The following is a 24,141-nucleotide window of genomic DNA, read 5'->3' as shown; positions in this document are numbered from 1 at the left end:
TCCCATTTAACTTCACCAGTTTTAGATTATTTTTTATTCAAAATCGCTGAATTTTCACATTTTCCGTTCAGCAGCCAGTTGAGGCACGTCATTGCGTTGTGCCTCAACATGGATTGCGGACTCGGCTAACTGCTGGCCTGCTGTGCAGTGAGACCGTATTGCTATATGAATTATATTATACATTTCCATAGTTTAGTTAGCTGAGGTATATAATGTACAGTGTATTTTGTCAACAACTATATGTGTGTAACGTATTTCTTGTGCTGAGCTATCATAAAACAGCTGCAAAAGACGCACTGACTGAGGTTCCCAGTAATCCCGCCTCCTGGTGGTAGAGAATGCACCCCCGCCGTAGAATGCACCCCTGACGGGAGTGTTATATCAACTAAAGCCCACACTTAAACATTCCACGTGCAAGATTGAATCTATTTAAAAAAGTTATTTAATAAGAAGCCAAAAAGTGCAAAAACAATAATGTTCGTGTTGGAGGAGTTGTGAATGACTGCAGGGCCACAACACTACGTACACCTGCAGACTGCAGCACAGATTTCATATGTCATTCATTCACAACTCCTCCAACACGAACATTATTGTTTTTGCACTTTTTGGCTTCTTATTTTAATTAAATTAATTAATTAAAGTACCAATGATTGTCACACACACACTAGGTGTGGTGAAATTTGTCCTCTGCATTTGACCCATCCCCTTGATCACCCCCTGGGAGGTGAGGGGAGCAGTGGGCAGCAGCGTAGCCGCGCCCGGGAATCATTAAATAACTTTTTTAAATAGATTCAATCTTGCACATGGAAAGTTTAAGTGTGGGCTTTAGTTGATTTAACACTCCCGTCAGGGGGTGCATTCTACGGCGGGGGTGCATTAATCCAGCACAACAGCGGCGCATGGACTTCATTTATAAGTAAAGGTAAGACCATAATAACGTTTTTTTATTAAATGTGCTTTTTTGTGTGCTACAGTTTGTATGTGTAAAGTTAAAGTTAAGTTAAAGTACCAATGATTGTCACACACACACTAGATGTAATGAAATTTGTCCTCTGCATTTGACCCATCCCCATGTTCACCCCCTGGGAGGTGAGGGGAGCAGTGGGCAGGGAATATTTTTTGGTGATTTAACCCCCAATTCCAACCCTTGATGCTGAGTGCCAAGCAGGGAAGAATGCTGGTATGAGCTTTTAAACATAACCCGTTAACTGCTGCCAATCAAATGGTGAATAAGATACTCTTTAGGGTTCATATGTTTGTAAATCTGACTGTGATGAAGTCAGTGCCTCACCAGCCATGAACCTCACCGCACGTCACTGATATACACAGTATTTATATATAATAAATAAATAAATGATAAATGGGTTATACTTGTATAGCGCTTTTCTACCATCAAGGTACTCAAAGCGCTTTGACAGTATTTCCACATTCACCCATACATTCACACACTGATGGCGGGAGCTGCCATGCAAGGCGCTAACCAGCACCCATCAGGAGCAAGGGTGAAGTGTCTTGCCCAACGACACAACGGACGTGACTAGGATGGTAGAAGGTGGGGATGGAACCCCAGTAACCAGCAACCCTCCGATTGCTGGCACGGCCACTCTACCAACTTCGCCACGCCGTGTGTATATATATATATATATATATATATATATATATATATATATATATATATATATATATATATATATATATATATATATATATATATATATATATATATATATATATATATATATATATATATATACATATATATAATATATAAAAGTATATAAATAAATAAAAATATATAACATTTAAAAAAATAATATAAAACTTAGCCAATAGTATAATATAAAGTAAAAATTTAAAATGGTAAAATTCCTATTAAAATTGTTTCTCATACTGTGTGTATCTGAATAGCATATCTTTAAAACAAAGCACAAATTTATCATGAATATTGTCCAAAAAATGGAAATATTAGCAATCATTTATTTAGTGTGAGAAGTTGTTGGCCACACAGGCACAGCAGATGCTCTTTGTTGCCGCGCAGCCCATTGTTGTTGAAAGCTGACACTGGGAGGGGCGGGACTAGTGTAAACCCCGCCTCCTTCGCCTCCGCGCTCTTCCTAATGGCTCTCCGCTGCCGTCAATCACCGTCGCCCCGCCCCCTCCCGTGAGCCGCCAAGTTGTAGTAAAAGTTTCCTGAAGTTTCCCTGCGCCACCAGTTGAAAGTTGACGGCCGCACTTGACGCTCGCCGGGGACGCGATGGCCGCCAAGATGAAGCTGTGTCGCACTTTTCTCGGTTCGTATCATCTTTTAACTTCACGAAAAGGGGCGAGGGGAAGAGAACTTTGAGCTAACTTCTCGCGAATGTTTGTTTGTTTGTTTGTTTGTTGTGTTCTCGAGCGAGTCAGCTTTTAACGGTCGCTTTGGTGACGTCACTGAGGGGATGAAAGAGGTGACGGTTAGCCCTTCTTGTACGGGTCGGTGTGAAGAAATGACAATATTCCACCAACTTCTGTCCGTAGGAGTGAAAGTGCGCAGACAAAGGACAGTTGGTCCCCCGAGGGACTTTGCTTTGGTCCCGGGAGGGGAGGGGAGGGGTGGTGGGGGGCAAAGCCAAGCTGCGGGCTGATTAGAAACTTTTTGTGTGTTGTGTTAGTCTGCCGGCTTGTTCCATCTGTCGAGGGCCCACAGGGGCCTCCTCGGGTCCCAACCTTCGCACTCAGTCAGCTGCTGCCCATGTAATATTGATGCCGCGATAAAATATATCTCCACGCAGGACTCTGGGCCATCTGCACACCCTCGCACCTGCCACGCACCTTTTTTGTTCTCCCTCAAATCTTTCTTCAACTTTATCAACTTCTTCATCGTCCGTAACATCGCGATATACATTTCTTTCATTCGATGTATCCCATTTAAAAGTGTTGTATAACTTTTATAATGAAGACAACACATGGTGTAAGTGTTTATATTAGCTCTATTAGCCTACTATCAAAATGATTTTAAAAGTCTTATATAACTGTTACAATGAAGGCAACACATGGTGTAAGTGTCTATATTAGCTATATTAGCCTACTATCAAAATGATTTTAAAAGTCTTATATAACTGTTACAATGAAGACAACACATGTTGTAAGTGTCTATATTAGTTGTATTAGCCTACTATCAAAATTACTTTAAAAGTATTACATAAGTGTTATATTGAAGGCAACACATGATGTAAGTGTCTATATTAGTTATATTAGCCTACTATCAAAATTACTTTAAAAGTATTATATAAATAAATGATAAATGGGTTGTACTTGTACAGCGCTTTTCTACCTTCAAGGTACTCAAAGCGCTTAAGTGTTATAATGAAGACAACATATGATGTAAGTGTCTATATTAGCTATATTAGCCTACTATCAAATTTACGTTAAAAAAAGTCTTATATAAGTGTTACAATGAAGACAACACATGTTGTAAGTGTCTATATTAGTTGTATTAGCCTACTATCAAAATTACTTTAAAAGTATTACATAAGTGTTATATTGAAGGCAACACATGATGTAAGTGTCTATATTAGTTATATTAGCCTACTATCAAAATTACTTTAAAAGTATTATATAAATAAATGATAAATGGGTTGTACTTGTACAGCGCTTTTCTACCTTCAAGGTACTCAAAGCGCTTAAGTGTTATAATGAAGACAACATATGATGTAAGTGTCTATATTAGCTATATTAGCCTACTATCAAATTTACGTTAAAAAAAGTCTAATATAAGTGTTTCAATGAAGACAACACATGATCTAAGTGTCTATATTAGTTATATTAGCCTACTATCAAAATTACTTTAAAAGTATTATATACGTGTTATAATGAAGACAACATATGATGTAAGTGTCTATATTAGCTATATTAGCCTACTACAAAATTACTTTAAAAGTCTTATATAAGTGTTATAATGAAGACAACATATGATGTAAGTGTCTATATTAGCTATATTAGCCTACTGTCAGAATGACTTTAAAAGTTTTGTATAAGTGTTATAATGAAGACAACATATGATGTAAGTGTCTATATTAGCTATATTAGCCTACTGTCAGAATGACTTTAAAAGTTTTGTATAAGTGTTATAATGAAGACAACATATGATGTAAGTGTCTATATTAGCTATATTAGCCTACTATCAAATTTACGTTAAAAAAAAAGTCTTATATAAGTGTTTCAATGAAGACAACACATGATCTAAGTGTCTATATTAGTTATATTAGCCTACTATCAAAATGACTTTAAAAGTCTTATATAAGTGTTATAATGAAGACAACATATGATGTAAGTGTCTATATTAGCTATATTAGCCTACTACAAAATTACTTTAAAAGTATTATATAAGTGTTATAATGAAGACAACATATGATGTAAGTGTCTATATTAGCTATATTAGCCTACTGTCAGAATGACTTTAAAAGTTTTGTATAAGTGTTATAATGAAGACAACATATGATGTAAGTGTCTATATTAGCTATATTAGCCTACTATCAAATTTACGTTAAAAAAAAAAGTCTTATATAAGTGTTTCAATGAAGACAACACATGATCTAAGTGTCTATATTAGTTATATTAGCCTACTATCAAAATGACTTTAAAAGTATTATATAAGTGTTATAATGAAGACAACACATGATGTAAGTGTCTATATTAGCTATATTAGCCTACTACAAAATGACTTTAAAAGTCTTATATAAGTGTTATAATGAAGACAACATATGATGTAAGTGTCTATATTAGATATATTAGCCTACTGTCAGAATTACTTTAAAAGTTTTGTATAAGTGTTATAATGAAGGCAACACATGATGTAATGTAATGTAATATGTTAGATTTTTTAACGCTATATTAGTCTATTTATACCTGCATTGTCCTTTCCATCCTTACACTTTCCATCATTGTAACTGAGCTACTGTGTTGAACAATTTCCCTTGTGGATCATTAAAGTTAGTCTAAGTCTAATGTAAGTGTCTTTATTAGCTATATTAGCCTACTATCAAAATGACTGTAAAAGTATTATAGAAGTGTTATAATGAAGACAACACATGTTGTGAGTGTCTATATGGGACGGCGTGGCGAAGTTGGTAGAGTGGCCGTGCCAGCAATCGGAGGGTGGCTGGTTACTGGGGTTCAATCCCCACCTTCTACCATCCTAGCCACGTCCGTTGTGTCCTTGGGCAAGACACTTCACCCTTGCTCCTGATGGGTGCTGGTAGCGCCTTGCATGGCAGCTCACTCCATCAGTGTGTGTGAATGGGTGAATGTGGAAATACTGTCAAAGCGCTTTGAGTACCTTGAAGGTAGAAAAGCGCTATACAAGTATAACCCATTTATCATTTATTTATATCAGCTATATTAGTCTACTATCAAAATGACGTTAAAAATCTTATATACGTGTTATAATGAAGGCAACACATGATTTAAGTGTCTATATTAGCCTACTATCAAAATTACTTTAAAAGTCTTATATAAAAGTTCAAATGAAGGCAACACGTGATGTAAGTGTCAATATTAGCCTACTATCAAAATGATTTCAAAAGTCTTATATAAGTGTTACAATGAAGGCAACACATGATTTGTCTATATTAGCTGTATTAGCCTACTATCAAAATCACTTTAAAAGTATTATATATATATATATATATATATATATATATATATATATATATATATATATATATATATATATATATATATATACAAACTGCATTTTCCTTACACTGAACAAAAAGAAGTCATATGTCCACTGATGTTTAAAAACCCTACACTCGGAGTCTATTTTACGTTTCACCAACAATTTCGCCATTTCTTTCCCCTCGCACACTAATTGCCTGAAAGAGCGCGCATTATCGATGGGAAAATGCATTTTTAGACAATATGATTTGCCTGAGCGGCTCGGAGACACCGAAAGTAACAAGCGGTAGAAAATGGATTGATGGGGACTAGAAAGGACAGGTTGAAAAAATAATAATAAAACAATTTTAAGTTTTCTTTTTACTCGGGACTATCCGCGGGCAGGATTTTGGACACTGGCAAGCCGTATCTGGCCCGCGGGCCGTAGTTTGGGGACCTTTGTATTACACTTTATACATCCATTCATACATTATATTACTTTAACTTGTTTTCACATAAAAAACACTCATTTTTAAGTTGTGGACACTTTTATTTTGTAGTAGTAGTAGTAGTAGTAGTAGCGACTTCCTCAAAGTCAACATCCTTTGTTTTCACTTTATCAAAGTGCGCATGAAGGTGACGTTGGGGCCACATTGGGGCAACATTGGGGCCTGTGCGCATTTATACGGCAGTCTGATCAAAAATTCCATTTTACTATCCAGAGCTTGGCAAATATTTTCACTCGGGGGCCACATTGAGAGAAAAAATGTGTCAGGGGGGCCAATGTGTATGTGTGTAGAAATAATATGTGCACATTTAGCTGTAAAAATCTGCTGTGCGTTTGGGTCCCTTTTTTTCAGGAACACTAATACCAAAAGTCACAATGTCCGATAGAATTCTAAAAAAGTTATGACAGACCACCTAAAAAAAACCGGAATGGAATTTTACAGTTTTTTACTGAATGGGACACCCAAAATGTACATGAAAATAAAGAAAGTGGGATTTACAATATTAACTGAACAATAAAACACTGAATATTAACAACATATGAACAATCAAGCAAAACACCACAAAAATGTAACAAACAGCAAAATATGAATGCAAAGTGTAATAAACACCTGCAATATGGTAAATTATCACTTTTATGCAGAAATTTGTTGTACAAATCTGCTTTCGCATCTGTTCTTGACACACGTTTCGGGCTGGCTGCTCTGAAAATAAACCCCGCCCACTCTGCTTTGTTCCTGGTCTGAGCTGCTGTGACGTAGATTACCGTAATAACTCGTATAACACTCAAAAGCACAGATTTCAACCATTGAAATACTTTCTATATTTCAAGACTTACGGTCATTTGAAAACAGTACTGCACATCATAATGGCGGCTACAGTTTTGATGATAAAGGTCTAAAAAAGTTAAGTAGAACGTCCGCCAGGCCGGATTGAAAATCTTAATGGGTTGTATTTTCCCCAGGTCTGGTGTAAACAGTCAGCTGGAAATAATCAGATCTCAAAAAAATCGGATTTGAGCCACTTTGGCCTATAAACGTAGTCAATGTGGCCCCACTGTGGCCCAAATGTGGCCTCGACGTCACTTGCATTTGCAGCTCGAGAAAGTGAAAACAAAGGAAGTTGACCGGATTCCGAAAATGAACAAGGAAGTCACTACTACAAAATAAAATACAATTGGCCACAGAAAACCAAATAAAAGACTACAAAAATTGGTTTGAATCGAGAATCGTGTTCAATTTAGGCCTGGGCCGATAACAAATGTTGTTCAACGATAGTAAATGCCGATAAACTATATTATTGCCACCATTATTTCAAATGAACCACCCATGTAGTGATAATGCATAATAATAATAAATGTAATAAAACCAGTTTAACATTGTAAGTGTAACTTGTAAATATCCAACTTCAATTAAACAGACAAATAACAAAACATAAATATACTCTGTTAGTAAAATGTTGCACTTGAACAAAAATCACAACCAAAAGCAAAAAAAACCCAAAAAAGTGATGTCTCTGTTGACCCTCAAATATACACAACCAAAACAATAAATAAAACAGCTAAATAACATTATTGTTACCAAAATGATCATGTTAGCATTGCTTTCGCGGTATTGTTGAAAGTACTTATACACTAAAAAATGTTAACCAAGTTGTATTTTCTTTTTTAAATAACTAAAATAAATAACCAACAATATACGTTAAATATTGTTTTGGCTTCATAAGAGCCATATTATTTTACAATATATTTATCTTCTTCCATTTCATTTTATAAAAAATTCTAAATGTTTTTTTTAATAAATGCAAATTAGGCGATCCCTTACGGTTTATGAGCTCACTTCCTGTTGAAAACACCTGTTTCGACGCAACACTGTGGAGTTTCTATAGATCACTTTGCACAAAAACAGCGCAGCTTTTAAGTGAATTACATTTAAAGTAAATACTGTACCTTTGTTGTTTAGACAGTAATGTGTTTACACAGGTTTAGATCGGGGAAAGACGGTAATGTCTCTTGTTTTCGTGTTAGCATTTAAATTAGCTAGCAAGCTAACGCCAGTCCGTTTTTTGACTATCTTAATTCAGCACAGCAGTTAAAGTAAAACCAGACATTTTGAGACTTAGAAAAAATCTCGACTTTTTGACACTTACAAAAATCCTGACTTTTTGACACATAGAAAAAATCCTGACTTTTTTCCCTCCAATTGCTGGTACCCTAAATAAGTGACAGAAAAACTCCAGACTTTGTGACACTTGAAAAAAAAAACTGACTTTTTGACACAGAAAAACCCCACTTTTTAACACTTTGAAAAAATCCAGATTTTGTGATACTTAGAAAAAATCCAGACTCTTGGACACTTAGAAAAAATCCAGACTTTTTGACACTTAGAAAAAATCCAGACTTTTTGACACTTAGTATAAATCCAGATTTTGTGACACTTAGAAAAAATCCAGACTTTTCGACACTTACAAAAAATCCCAATTTTTCGACACTTAGAAAAAATCCCGACTTTTTGACACTTAGTATAAATCCCGACTTTGTGACACTTAAAAAAAAACCAACTTTGCGACACTTAGAAAAAATCCTGACTTTTTGACACTTAAAAAAAATCAAGACTTTTTGACACGTAGTATAATTCCCAACTTTGTGACACTTAAAAAACAAAAACTTGTACACTTGGAAAAAATCCCGACTTTTTGACCCTTAGTATAAATCCCGACTTTGTGACACTTAAAAAAACCAACTTTGTGGCACTTAGAAAAAATCCCGACTTTTTGACACTTTGAAAAAAATCCCGACTTTTTGACACTTAGTATAAATCCCGACTTTGTGACACTTAGGGAAAAAAATGACTTTGTGACACTTAAAAAAAAATTGAGAGTATTTGGTGAGCGCCGTTTTGTCCTCCTAATTTCTGCGGTCCTTGAAATCACCGTAGTTGTGGACTGTGACGCAACAGTTTATTTACATGTACAACTTTCTCTGACGCTGCCACAGAAAGACGTGTTTTATGCCACTCCTTCTTTGTCACATTTTGTCCACCAAACATTTTATGCTGAACGTGAATGCACATAGGTAAGCTTTGTTGATGTTATTGACTTGTTGGGATGCTAATCAGGCATATTTGGTCAGTGCATGACTGCAAGCTAATCGATGCTAACATGCCATTTAAGCTAGCTGTATGTACATATTGCATCATTATGCCTCGTTTGTGGGTATATTTGAGTTAATTTAATTTCCTTTACTTACGTCCTTTGTGTATTTACTTTATATTTGCATGTCTCATGACACATTGTATGTAATATTGACTGCATTTCTGATAGTTGTTTGTGCGCCATGTTGTTCCAGACCACAGCAAATGTTTCCCAGCTTGCAAAGATTGTAATAAATCCACTAGAAGAAGACAGCCTGCCATTTCCTTTAACTTGGACACACACATATATACCTTTGGCCATTCTAAGACAGTCATTTCCAGGAGTTATCTCACCCTCTGAGAAGTTTTACTAATGTTTTCCAATGTTGTAAAAATGTGTAGAATAAATATTACATTTCAACATTTCTGTCAACAAAGATTTGCGTCAGCCTGCGACACATAGTCATTTTGATAGTAGGCTATTATAGCTAATATAGACACTTACATCATGTGTTGTCTTCATTATAACACTTATATAAGACTTTTAAAGTCATTTTGATAGTAGGCTAATATAGCTAATATAGACACTTACATCATGTGTTGTCTTCATTAAGTAATTTTGTTAGTAGGCTAATATAGCTAATAAAAACACTTACAAGTGTTGTTTTCATTATAACACTTATATAATAATTTTACAGTCATTTTTATAGTAGGCTAATACAGTTAATACAGACACTTACATCATGTGTTGCCTTCATTGTAACACTTATATAAGACTTTTAAGGTCATTTTGATAGTAGGCTAATACAGCTAATATAGACACATCATGTGTTGCCTTCATTATAACATTTATATAAGACTTTTAAAGTCATTTTGATAGTAGGCTAATATAGCTAATAAAGACACTTAAATCATGTGTTGCCTTCATTATAACACTTATATAAGACTTTTAAAGTCATTTTGATAGTAGGCTAATATTGACACTTACATCACGTGTTGCCTTCATTTTAACATTTATATAAGACTTTTAAAGTCATTTTGATAGTAGGCTAATATACTGTAGCTAATATAGACACTTAAATCATGTGTTGCCTTCATTATAACACTCATATAAGACTTTTAAAGTCATTTTGATAGTAGCTGATATAGACACTCACAACATGTGTTGTCTTCATTATAACACTTTTTAAGTCATTTTTATAGTAGGCTGATATAGACACTTAAATCATGTGCTGCCTTCATTATAACACTCATATAAGACCAGTGTTTCCCACACATTCATTATTTGTGGCGGCCCGCCACGAAAGAATTACGTCCGCCAGAAATAGATTTTTCGGCTTTTTTTTTTTTTTGTCCTGTCCAACTTCTCAGGCAAATCATATAGTTGATGTAGATGCCCATATAGGCTGTTCAGATTTACTTTACAAAAGAGAAGTGTAGGATACTTCTCTTGTTGCCTTATTTGTATTTGACCACTACTGTTTTCTGTTTATTTGTTACTGACTGTGGCAGGACACCTCCGCCTCTGTTTCACTTTATGTTGCTGGTAAATAATATGGTTGTAGTAGTAGGCTAAAGTTAAATTATTTAGTATGCACTAATTAAAGGGGCAGAGCTTTAAGAGACATTTTAGCTTTTATATTTTATAAGATATATTTTTTGTAAGAACCACAATTAATAAATATATTTCAGTGAATAACTTATTGTTCAAATCTGTATATAAATATGTACATAAAGTGTTGTAATTATATTGTTGGATGGATGGGTGGATGGATGGACGTTTAAAACAAAACTGTTATTATTAATTAGTAAGTATACATTTTTTGAGCCTTTTTAGAGAAATTCATATCATTGTAGTAAATTATGCAAATTACTCGATGATGTCATGGTGACCACGCCCGTAGCCACGCCCATAGCCACACCCTCACCGCCACAGGTATCTTGGCAGTTTATGGGAAACACTGAAGACTTTTAAAGTAATTTTGATAGTAGGCTAATATAGCTGATATAGACACTCACAAATATGTTGTCTTCATTATAACACTTATATACTTTTACAGTCATTTTAATAGTAGGCTAATATAGCTAATAAAGACACTTACATCATGTGTTGCCTTCATTATAACACTTACACTACCGTTCACTACATTTCTATCCTTTCCAGTATTTTATTGAAAAAAAACCAGCATACTGGCACCATGTTCTTTCAACTTGCCAAATAAAACAAGGAAAATGTTACAAAATGCACACTTTTGACACCCCTGCTATAGATAATAAAAAATTTAATCTGATAAATCTATCGATAAAAAGCAGAGCTTGACGACGCATGCGCGTTTATCACAACTCTCTCGCTCTCTCTGTCTCTCCCCCTCCCTCACGAATGCTGCTGCGCGCACAGTTTTTTTTTTTTTTAACTTTCTTAACCCTGAACGTACATTGAAAATACATGCAACCATAACTCAAAATGCCGGACATTTGAGACATTTAAGAAACACCGCCCGGACAGCCCCACAAAAAAGGACATGTCCGGTGAAAAGAGGATTTATGGTCACTGCTAGCATGCTAGCAGCTAACGGGCTACGATAGACTCACCATACGTCCTCTTTTAGTCAATGACTAAATTAATCGGCAACTATTTTTATAATCGATTTCAATCAATTTAATCGATTAGTTGTTGCAGCCCTAATATATATATATATATATATATATATATATATATATATATATATATATATATATATATATATATATATATATATATATATATATATATATATATATATATATATATATATATATATATGTGTATGTATGTATGTAGCCCTTTTAACCCAATGCGTCCCCCGGGTCAAAACGTTTGGGGACCCCTGGTTTAGACTGAAGTCACATTCAAAAAGATTAGATTCCAATCGGATTCACAAACTGAATCCGAGGCCAAAAGATCAGATTTCAAGCACTTTGGAGCGTTTAGACTGACAACACAAATCAGATCTGTGTCACTTGAGTGCAAAACAAATCAGATTTGGTGTGCAGTGTAAACGGGGCCATTGGGGCCCCATCAAAGTCACATTGGGGCCACATTGATAAAGATCACAAAAAATCAGATTGAGAAAAAAGCCAAATTGGCCTGCAGTGTAAACGTGGTGAAACACTTGCCTCGCCTGCATAATATTCTGGTGCCGCGCTGAGAGAGCTGTCCATGGTTCTGACACACTCTGTAGAGCTCTCCAAAGTCCTGGTCAGCCTCAAATAGTTATTTTTCACACAGGTGTGTCCAGACCATTGCTAACTTTTTTCCGTAGTCACCCCCCAAACTCGTCCGGCGGATCAAAGTTGGGGAGATTTTATAACCCACCCAGCCTTGTTTATAGGACTCCAGTTGTTAGAGACCCCCCCCCCCCTCCCCGCACTCTGAAATCATACTGATGCCACGACGTGCGCGGCCGGTGATTGATTTCAGCTCCAATGCATAACAATGGGATTGCACAAAAAGAGCCTGCTGCAAGGAGATAAGAATTTAATAGAATTTCTGAAAGCTGAAGGTTGGGGCTTTTTTGAATATTCCCCGCGTGAGCGGCGTGGAGGCGGCAGATAAAGAATGGCATTTGTGGGGACTATTCTCAAATGGCTTGTAATGAATGGTTGTCATTTCCGTTAATGGTTTCAAAACAGCAAAGAAAAAAAAGAAAACATTTAGGAGTGAGTCCAAGTAACACTTAAGGCCGCCTCCAGGAGTTGCGGCTGTTCTCACCTCCCTTGAAAGGGTCATGTGATGATTTGTCATCCAAAAGCACTTCCTTGTGGTCTACAAACCAGGGAACCAGTCTCCGCCCCGTCGGCCATGTTGTAGTTTTACCGGTACACTTCCGTAGAAGTAAATGCATCTTTTTATCGCAAATGGCATTCGCGGAGGATTTTATTGTCCGAGCTAGAGTCTGAAAGTGAAGGGCAGAAACCGTGGAGATGAAAGTATCTCATAAAGCTACGGTATTCTGGGCTATAGAGCGCACCGGTATATAAGCCGCCCCCACTAAACTATAAGGTTTCTCATTGTATCCCATTGGGTTGAGTTTTTTCTTGCCCTGATGTGGGATCTGAGCCGAGGAGCCCTTTGAGACACTTGTGATTTATAATAATAATAATATTAATAATAGATTTTATTTGTAGAAAGCACTTTACATTGAGTAAACAACCTCAAAGTGCTACAGTGTATTAAAAAAAATACAAATAAAAAGATCATTAAAAAAATATAAATAAAAATAAAAACTAGAACAGCCAAATAGCTAAAACTAGTATGCATATATCTAAAAAAAAAAAGGCTTTTTAAGCCTTTTTTAAAAGCATCCACAGTCTGTGGTGCCCTCAGGTGGTCGGGGAGAGCGTTCCACAGACTGGGAGCGGCGGAGCAGAAAGCCCGGTCTCCCATTGTTCGTAGCTTTGTCCTCGGAGGTTAGAGGAGGTTAGCCTGTCCGGAGCAGAGGTGTTGTGTGGAGGATTTGGGGGTGAGTAGTTCTTTGAGGTAGAGGGGGGCATTGGTGGGTTAGCAGGGAGACTTTGAATTCAATCTTGAGTGGAACAGGAAGCCAGTGAAGGGATTTGAGAGTTGGTGTGATATGGTCATATTTCTCATCAGGATCCTAGCAGCACTATTCTGTATGTATTGCAGCTTCTGGATGTTCTTGCTGGGGAACCCGGCAAGAAGTGCGTTGCAGTAGTTTAGGGCTATATAAATAAACTTTGATTGATTGATTGATAGCCGGAAAAATATTTTTCCATATATACAGTAAGTTGCACCTAAGCATAAGCCGCAGACAAGTGAGTTGTATACACAGAAAGTTTATTTACATACCTTAATTGTTTCCAAACGGTGTCTGTAACACGGCAGTAAAACGGCCCATCAAACAAAACAGAAGTCATGGTCACGGACCCACTAGTTGCACAAGCTAGCTCTCCAATCAGCTAAACAGACTCAATAACTATTGAATTTACTGAGGAATTTGTGAAACTGAAACAATACAAAAATAATTATGTTGTAAGTTGATAATACTAACACAGGCACTCGTAAACGTGTTAGCACATGAGCTAATTTTTACATTACGATAGCACGTACAAATATGCATGAAAACACACGGGACGGGTGAGTAAGTAAGAATTGTTTTAGTTATATTGTGAAACTTACAAACGTCGCTTGGAGTGATGAATGAAGAATCCGTACGAGTAGAAGCGCTACAGACGGCTAGAAGACGGAACAGCACTTGCACTTCCGGTTGAAAGCTCAGTCCACACAGAAGGGCAATGCAGTGAGCATTCGCGGCAAAATAAGGTGTCGTAGCTCAAACAATAACACACCTTTTCAGTGTCAGCTTGTTTTTTGTTTTTTTAACTATTTGCATCATGGCTGACAGGAAATAATTTTTTTTCCAAAATAAGGTGCCGTAGTTCAAACAATAACACACCTATTCAGGTTCTTTGTTTGTTTCTTTTTGACTTTTTGCATAATGGCCGTCAGCAAAGAAAAATCCACAAATACGTCGCACCGTTTTTCAAGCGACAGGGTGCAAAGCATAGGGAAAAAAGTAGCTGCTCGTCGTCCGGAATTAACGGTACTAAAGTATACAGGGTACGTGTTATTTTTGTCTGCCTGTTTGAAACGACTACGTACGTTAGGGCTGTGAATCTTTGGGCACCACACGATTCGATTCGTTGTGTAATGATTCGATTCAGAATTGATTCTCGATTGAAAATTAAGTGCCAGGTCTACATTCCTCCATAAAATAGACGAACACCTCTAATACTTTTCTATATTACTTAACAGAAAACTGGTTTGATAAAATTCTACCCCAACGTTTACTAAAGTGGCTGGACAGGACACATTTTTGTAATTTGTTAAATTTTTTTCTTAAATCGATTTTTTTGTTAAAAATTTTTTTTTATCAACTAAAAATTATTATAAATAAGAATCACAATTATTTTGAAAATGTATGTCATTTTTTACACACACCCCTAATGTACATCCATGTACACAGCCTGTTTTTTCATCGACATGTAGTCAATTTAAGCTAACAGTGCTACATGCTAACGTATCATTACATTTCTCAATCTACTGTTATTGCACTTAATGTTTTATTTTATCCACCGCTGTCATAAATTGTAGGAACTGTTATAGCTATAGCGACGTTGTTATTGTAAGAGCTAACACTGAGGAACTACTTTTCTGACGTAGTGACACATCGCCTCGTTTACACTGCTGTACTGCCTATGAGTAAATAAAAGTTTTTGCTAATTTATAAATCATGCATCTCGCATGCTGAAAGATACAATCAGTCAGGTACATCAGTCAGGTATTGTAATCACTGTTTTATGCTCTTACATGATAACATTGTGTCATAGGTCATAAAAAATATCAATAATTATCGATATTGCGATACAGTTTTCAGCCATATGCAGTTTTAATACTTCGAAACACTCATATTTATGGGCTGTGTTTGAGAGAGGGCAGGGGAAGAGAGAGAGAGAGAGAAATGGGGGTGTCCTCGTAGAAGCGAGACACTCCAGGTTTTGCTACAGCCTCCGTGATGTCGCACCTCCCCTTTATCTCCAAAAATCCTCCGGAAAATGGTTGCATGGCAGCTAAATGACCACTTGGCGTCGAGCAATCTTTGTGAACTCTTTCAGTCACACTTTTTTTCCTCTATGTTTACATCTTCTTGAAGCATTTCTTACATATTCCTTATTTTTACACCTTCAATTGACAAGTGTCCTTTTGAGTGATTTCATGCATGCCACTAAACCTTCAGGAAATAGTTCTTCTCAGGTTTCTCTATGTTTTCATGTTTGCATTTATTCATCCTTCGCTTAAAAGGCCTAACCTCAATCTGACCTCCTGCTAAACTCCACGGCTGGTGTCGCACCTCCCCTTTATCTAAAAAAATCCTCCATAAAATGGTTGCACGGCAGCTAAATGACCACTTGGCGTCGAGCAATCCTCGTGAACTCTTTCAGTCACACTTTTTTTCCCTCTATGTTTACATCTTCTTGAAGCATTTCTTACATATTCCTGATTTTTTAGGAGCTTATTGTTAAATGTTCAATGTGATTTTACTATTTTGTTGACGTTGTTTGAGTTTGCATGTGTTGACATTTCCTCTCTGCCTCGATGGGCATTACAATCACAGGAAGCTACATTTATAACAAAATATAATTTTTTCTCCTGCTACTTATTTGCCATAGGTCATAAAAAATATCAATAATTATCGATACCGCGATACAGTTTGCAGCCATATGCAGGTTTAGTATTCTGAAACGCTCATATTTATGGGCTGTGTTTGAGGGAGGGGGTGGGGGGGAGAAATGGGCCTCCGTGATGTTGCACCTCCCTTTTATCTCCAAAAATCCTTTGGAAAATGGTTGCATGGCAGCTAAATAACCACTTGGTGTCGAACAATCTTTGTGAACTCTTTTAGTCACACTTTTTTTTTACACTTCATGAAACATTTCTCACATATTCCTTATTTTTGCACCTTTAATTGAACAAGTGTCCAATGTGATTTTACTATTTTGTTTACATTCTTTGAGTGATTCATGCATGCCACTAAACCTGCAGGAATTAGGTCTTCTCAGGTTTTTCTATGTTTAAAGGCCTAACCTCAATTCTGACCTCCTGCTAGACTCCACGGCTGGTGTCGCACCTCCCCTTTATCTCCAAAAATCTTCCAAAAAAATGGTTGCACTGCAGCTAAATGACCACTTGGCGTCGAACAATCTTTGTGAACTCTTTCAGTTGCACTTTTTTTCCTTTATGTTTACATCTTCTTGAAGCATTTCTTACATATTCCTTATTTTTTAGGAGCTTATTGTTAAATGTTCAATGTGATTTTACTATTTTGTTGACATTGTTTGAGTGTGCTTGTGTTGACGTTTCCTCTCTGCCTCGATAGCTAAGGGCATTATAATCACAGGAAGTTGCATTTATAACAAACTATATTTTTCTCCTGCTCCTTATTTGCCATAGGTCATAAAAAATATCAATAATTATCGATATCGCGATACAGTTTTCAGCCATATGCAGTTTTAATACTCCGAAACGCTCATATTTATGGGCTGTGTTTGAGGGAGGGGGGTGGGGGGAGAGAGAGAGAGAGAGAGAAATGGGCGTGTCCTCGTAGAAGCGAGCCACTCCAGGTTTTACTACAGCCTCCGTGATGTCGCACCTCCCCTTTACCTCCAAAGATCCTCCGGAAAATGGTTGCATGGCAGCTAAATGACCACTTGGCGTCGAACAATCTTTGTGAACTCTTTTAGTCACACTTTTTTTTTACACTTTATGAAGCATTTTTTACATATTCCTTATTTTTGCACCTTTAATTGAACAAGTGTCCAATGTGATTTTACTATTTTGTTTACATTCTTTGAGTGATTCATGCATGCCACTAAACCTGCAGGAATTAGGTCTTCTCAGGTTTCTCTATGTTTAAAGGCCTACTGAAACCCACTACTACCGACCACGCAGTCTGATATTTTATACATCAATGATAATCTTAACATTGCAACACATGCCAATACGGCCGGGTTAGATTAGTAAAGTGCAATTTTAAATTTCCCGCAAAATATTCTGCTGAAAATGTCTCGGTATGATGACGTTTGCGCGTGACGTCACGGATTGTGCGGACATATTGGGACACCATTATGGCAAGCTATTAAGTCGTCTGTTTTCATCGCAAAATTCCACAGTATTCTGGACATCTGTGTTGGTAAATCTTTTGCAATTTTTTTAATGAACAATGAAGACAGCAAAGAAGAAAGCTGTAGGTGGGATCGGTGTATTAGCGGCTGGCTGCAGCAACACAACCAGGAGGACTTTGAGTTGGATAGCAGACGCGCTACCGTGAGTACGCAGCTTTGGCTTCCAAACATTTGATCGCTTGCCCGTACGTGCGTGCCGCTATGTGCATGTCACATACGTAACTTTGGGGAAATATATGTGCTGTATGAACTTTACGGAGGTGAACGGTACTTTGGGCTGTGGGATTGAGTGTGTTGTGCGGGTGTTTGAGTTGTATTGGTGGGTTATATGGATGTCAGGGGGGAGGTGTTTGTTATGCGGATTAATTTGTGGCATATTAAATATAAGCCTGGTTGTGTTGTGGCTAATAGAGTATACAGTATATATGTCTTGTGTTTATTTACTGTTTTAGTCATTCCCAGCTGAATATCAAGTCCCACCCGCCTCTCACAGCATCATCTCTATCTGAATCGCTTCCACTGCCCTCTAATCCTTCACTCTCACTTTCCTCATCTACGAATCTTTCATCCTCGCTCAAATTAATGGGGTAATCGTCGCTTTCTCGGTCCGAATCGCTCTCGCTGCTGGTGGCCATGATTGTAAACAATGTGCAGATGTGAGGAGCTTCACAACCTGTGACGTCACGCTACTTCCGGTACAGGCAAGGCGACCAAAAGTTGCGAACTTTATCGCCGATGTTCTCTACTAAATCCTTTCAGCAAAAATATGGCAATATCGCGAAATGATCAAGTATGACACATAGAATGGACCTGCTATCCCCGTTTAAATAAGAAAATTTCATTTCAGTAGGCCTAACCTCAATTCCGACCTCCTGCTAGACTCCACGGCTGGTGTCGCACCTCCCCTTTATCTCCAAAAATCTTCCAAAAAAAATGGTTGCACGGCAGCTAAATGACCACTTGGCGTCGAACAATCTTTGTGAACTCTTTCAGTCACACTTTTTTTCCTCTATGTTTACATCTTCTTGAAGCATTTCTTACATATTCCTGATTTTTTAGGAGCTTATCGTTAAATGTTCAATGTGATTTTACTATTTTGTTGACATTGTTTGAGTGTGCTTGTGTTGACATTTCCTCTCTGCCTCGATAGCTGAGGGCATTATAATCGCAGGAAGTTACATTTATGACAAACTATATTTTTCTCCTGCTCCTTATTTGCCATAGGTCATAAAAAAATATCAATAATTATTGATATCGCCATACAGTTTTCAGGTTTAATACTCCGAAACGCTCATATTTATGGGCTGTGTTTGAGAGGGTGGGGGAGAGGGAGGGCGAGAAGTGGGTGCGTCGTGAGGGGGTGGGCGTAAAAGGGGGAGGGCGGAGCTTGGGGGGGGCGGTCCCTGAGCCCTGCCCACGTGACGCTCCAGGTTTTACTACAGCCTCCGTGATGTCATGGCAAAGGGCGGAGGCAGGGGGGATGGGGGTGTCGGAGGGGAGGAGGGGGCTACAATGGCTCATGAGGGAAAGGTAAGTCAATATTAGGCTTTTTTTTTTTTTTTTTTTTTTTCTTCTCCTTCTTCTTCTTCTTCTCCCCCCCTTCCTCGCTGACAAAGGCAAATGAAGCCATGTTTTTGCTTACAAACAAGTCGCGTCCCTCACGGTGAAGAAGAGCCCCGCACGCCGCCGGCGCCGCTTGTGTCACCGAGGCCGCGCTCCTCCGCACATCTGCGCCGGGATAGCAGGGGAACCATCTTTTAAAACACTCTCCCGGATATTTACCTCGCTGTTTTTTGACTCCTCGTCATTAAGACAACTTCCTCGTTGCTGAACGAGGACGCGGCGTCGTTGACCACCAGGTAACCCACGTTGTTGTTGTTGTTGTTGTTGTTGTTGTTGTTTCCGCTCGCAATTTTTGTTTCTTTTTTTTTTACTTTACTCACTTGCCTAAAGTCCGCACTTTTTTTTTCTTTTTTTTTTTTTTTTTTTTAGTTGCCTACATCGCACACTTCTCGCATCCTCGCATCCTCGCATCCTTCCCACCGTCCTCTACTTTCACCTTTGCGTCGGTCGACGCGCGCGTCTCTCCGCCGGCAAAATAGTGCACGTCGACGTGTATTTTGCGCGTGCGGGTTGTGCAAAAGCGCGGAGTTTGCGGGAGAGAGGGGAAAAAAAAAGAAAAAAAAAGACGCACGGAAAGATGGAGCGAGAGTGGCGGAAGAGGGAGGGGTGGCTTGGCCATTTGATCCTCTGCAGCAGGGGGGAAACAACAACAGAGATGCTCTTTTCAAAATGTCACATGCCTTTTAATGTTGTTTTTGTAAGTCCTTTTTTTTTTAAAACGCGCACCGGAAATAACCAACCTCTCGCGCGCCGTCTTCCCGCGGTGCATAATGTGGACCTGTGTGCTGTTTGCACGGTCCTCCCCTCCTTCTCTGCGCTTTGCTTACATGGCCACGTAATGTGCATGTGTGTGTGTGTGTGTGTGGGTGGGTGTGTGCGCGCGTCCTCTGTCAATGCACCTGCGTCCTAAGATGGAGGAAAGAGATGAAGGATGATGATGATGATGTATACTACTACTACTATACTTCTACTACTACTACTATCATTACTACTACTACTACTACTACTACTACTAGTGCACATGTCACATTATTGTTGTTATCATTTTAAAAAGGAAATATTTGACGATTGCGGAGGAGGCAACTTCAACCCTAAACTAACACCCTCCCTTCCACCTCTTCAGATTGTAAATAATCAAATGTAAATAATCGATTGTAGACACTTTTTCTTATACTTTCTGATCTCTCTCTCTCTCTCTGTGTCCACTGCTCACTGTACATATCCTACCAAGTCAGTCCTACACTGTTCCAATGTCCATTTCTCTGATGATGCAATTGTTGATGACTGAAGTGTTGATACCAACAACCCCAACCCCCCCTCCATATCCCACAGCCCGGATTGTAAATAATGTAAATAATTCAATGTATATACTCTGATGATTTTCTTGTGTGATGACTGTATTATGAAAATAGTATATATCTGTATCATGAATCAATTTAAGTGGACCCCGACTTAAACAAGTTGAAAAACTTATTCGGGTGTTACCATTTAGTGGTCAATTGTACGGAATATGTACTTCACTGTGCAATCTACTAATACAAGTTTCAATCAATCAATCAATTGGAGTGGACTGTTCAACTGTATTATGCTGATAGTATATATTTGTACCATGAATTGATTTACGTGGACCCCGACTTAAACAACTTGAAAAACTTATTCGGGTGTTACCATTTAGTAGTCAAATGTACGGAATATGTACTGAACTGTGCAATCTACTAATAAAAGTTTCAATCAATCAATCATTCAAAACTTTGTTCACTATTTCAAGTCTCAAAATGCGAGGCATGTGTTTGTAAAGCAGGGGTGTCAAACTCATTTTCGATCGGGGGGGCCACACGGAGAAAAATCGTTACTATTTTACCGGATTTATGACAAAATCACAGCACGACAACTTATAAATGAAGACAACTTCGGATTGTTTTCTTTGTTTAAAAACAGAACAAGCACGTTCTGAAAACGTACAAATCATAATGTTGTTGTTTTGGTTTTTTTACACTCATATGTTGCGGTTAATAGTATTCCATCTTTATTTGTCATTATTTATACTTTCTGAATAAGTGGCCTTGTGGTTAGAGCAGTGGTTCTTAACCTGGGTTCGATCGAACCCTAGGGGTTCGGTGAGTCGGGCTCAGGGGTTCGGCGGAGGTCAAGACACACCCGACTCATCGTGTAAATAAAAACGTCCCCCTATCGGCGTATTACGGATACGGAAACAGCAGAAGTCACACTGATTTGCAGGTGTGTTATTTGTTGTGAGTTTATGCACTGTGTTGGTTTTGTTCTTTGAACAATGTTCATTTTGTGCACCAGTAAAAAAACATGGTAACACTTTAGTATGGGGAACATATTCACCATTAATTAGTTGCTTATTAACATGCAAATTAGTAACATATTGGCTCTTAACTAGTCATTATTAAGTACTTATTAATGCCTTATTCGGCATGGCCTTATTATAACCCTAACCCTCTAACCCTGGCCCTAACCCTCTAACCCTAACCCTAACCAAATAACTCTATAAGTTAAGTCTTTGTTACTTAGAATATGTTCCTCATACTAAAGTGTTACCAAAAACAGATAACTTTGTCTTGAATTTGAAAAAAACCATTTAATTTTTCACTAAAGAAGGGTTCGGTGAATGCGCATATGAAACTGGTGGGGTTCGGTACCTCCAACAAGGTTAAGAACCACTGGGTTAGAGTGTCCGCCCTGAGATCGGTATGACCGTGAGTCATTCCAAAGACCATAAAAATGGGACCCATTACCTCCCTGCTTGACACTCAGCATCAAGGGTTGGAGGTACCGAACCCCACCAGTTCCATATGCGCATTCACCGAACCCCTCTTTAGTGAAAAATAAAATGTCATATTTTTTCAAATTCAAGACAAAGTTATATGTTTTTGGTAACACTTTAGTATGGGGAACATATTCTAAGTAACAAACACTTAATTTAGAGTTATTTGGTTAGGGTTAGGGTTAGAGGGTTAGGGCCAGGGTTAGAGGGTTAGGGCTATAATAAGGCCATGCCGAGTAAGGCATTAATAAGTACTTAATAATGACTAGTTAAGAGCCAATATGTTACTAATTTGCATGTTAATAAGCAACTAATTAATGGTGAATATGTTCCCCATACTAAAGTGTTACCATGTTTTTTTACTGGTGCACAAAATGAACCATGCATGAACATCACCTTGTTCAAAGAACAAAACCAACACAGTGCATAAACTCACAACAAATTACACACCTGCAAATCAGTGTGACTTCTGCTGTTGCCGTATCCATAATACGCCGATAGGGAGAAGTTTTTATTTACACGATGAGTCGGGTGTGTCTTGACCTCCGCCGAACCCCTGAGCCCGACTCACCGAACCCTTAGGGTTCGATCGAACCCAGGTTAAGAACCACTGGGTTAGAGTGTCCGCCCTGAGATCGGTAGGTCGTGAATTTCAAACCCCGGCCAAGTCATACAAAAGACTATAAAAATGGGCCGCATTACCTCCCTGCTTGGCACTCAGCATCAAGGGTTGGAATTGGGGGTTAAATCACCAAAAAAGATTCCCGGGCGCGGCCACCGCTGCTGCTCACTGCTCCCCTCACCTCCCAGGGGGTGATCAAGGGTGATGGGTCAAATGCCGAGAATAATTTCGCCACACCTAGTGTGTGTGTGACAATCATTGGTACTTTAACTTTAACTTAGATTATATGATAATGTTCATCAGTCAACTCCATCCATCCATCCATTTCTACCGCTTGTCCCTTTTGGGGTCGCGGGGGGTGCTGGAGCCTATCTCAGCTGCATTCAGGCGGAAGGCGGCGTACACCCTGGACAAGTCGCCACCTCATCACAGGGCCAAAACAGATTGACAGACAACATTCAGTCTCACATTCCGGGCCAATTTAGTGTTGCCAATCAACCTATCGTTGGTGTTAATTTTCAATCCATCAAGATAAAACAATAATATGAAAATCAAATTACAGGATGTTATTTATGTAGTTTGATCATTTTCCTCGACCGATGTACTAACATCATGGGGTTTATTTTGTACATAAGTAGCATCATCTACAAAGATTAAAATAATTACTATTGTGACATCCGGTGGACGCATACAGAACAGCTGTTTCTTTAATTAAAAAATTTCAGGTTCATTTTTATACTTAGCAAACTCATCCCGCGGGCCGGATAAAACCTGTTCGCGGGCCTGATCCGGCGCTCGGGCCGTACGTTTGACAACCCTAGTTTAAAGAGTGGCTGGGAACTGTATCACCATATAAGTGTTTTATATTGGCCGATATCGATAATTATTGATATTTTTTACGGCATATGGCAGTCGTTCTCAAACTTTTTTCACCCGACTTAGCCCTCCAAGTGCCACCATAATGACTAATATTAAAATGCAGTAGCGTAGTAGGCCTACTTAGTCAATAAAAACAAGGCAGAGGTTTTATTTAACGAGTATATTTAATATGTTTGCCCACTGTAACGTTACACACAGTTTGAACAGTA

General features: G+C 38.1%; 1 protein-coding gene across 6 annotated transcripts in view; it reads left to right on the top strand.

Annotated features, from left to right (window-relative positions):
* The first annotated feature begins 2,155 nt into the window (after positions 1 to 2,155).
* Positions 2,156 to 24,141, top strand: part of LOC133653482 (myelin transcription factor 1-like) — a 154,999-nt gene continuing 133,013 nt past the window's right edge. For 4 of the 6 annotated variants that reach the window (XM_062052795.1, XM_062052796.1, XM_062052793.1 and 1 more), the window contains exon 1: positions 2,156 to 2,291. In XM_062052795.1, the coding sequence (XP_061908779.1) occupies positions 2,255 to 2,291 (37 nt within the window). In that variant the 5' untranslated portion in view covers positions 2,156 to 2,254. Of the gene's footprint in view, positions 2,292 to 19,345; positions 19,548 to 19,666; positions 19,877 to 20,163; positions 20,338 to 24,141 lie in introns of those variants that run through there. The other 2 variants (XM_062052797.1, XM_062052798.1) reach the window with 2 other exon arrangements.

Source organism: Entelurus aequoreus, linkage group LG07 (genome assembly GCF_033978785.1).
Source record: "Entelurus aequoreus isolate RoL-2023_Sb linkage group LG07, RoL_Eaeq_v1.1, whole genome shotgun sequence".
Taxonomy (NCBI): Eukaryota; Metazoa; Chordata; class Actinopteri; order Syngnathiformes; family Syngnathidae; genus Entelurus; species Entelurus aequoreus.
The sequence above is the reverse complement of the archived record's forward strand: the minus strand, read 5'-3'. Positions and strand labels throughout refer to the sequence as shown.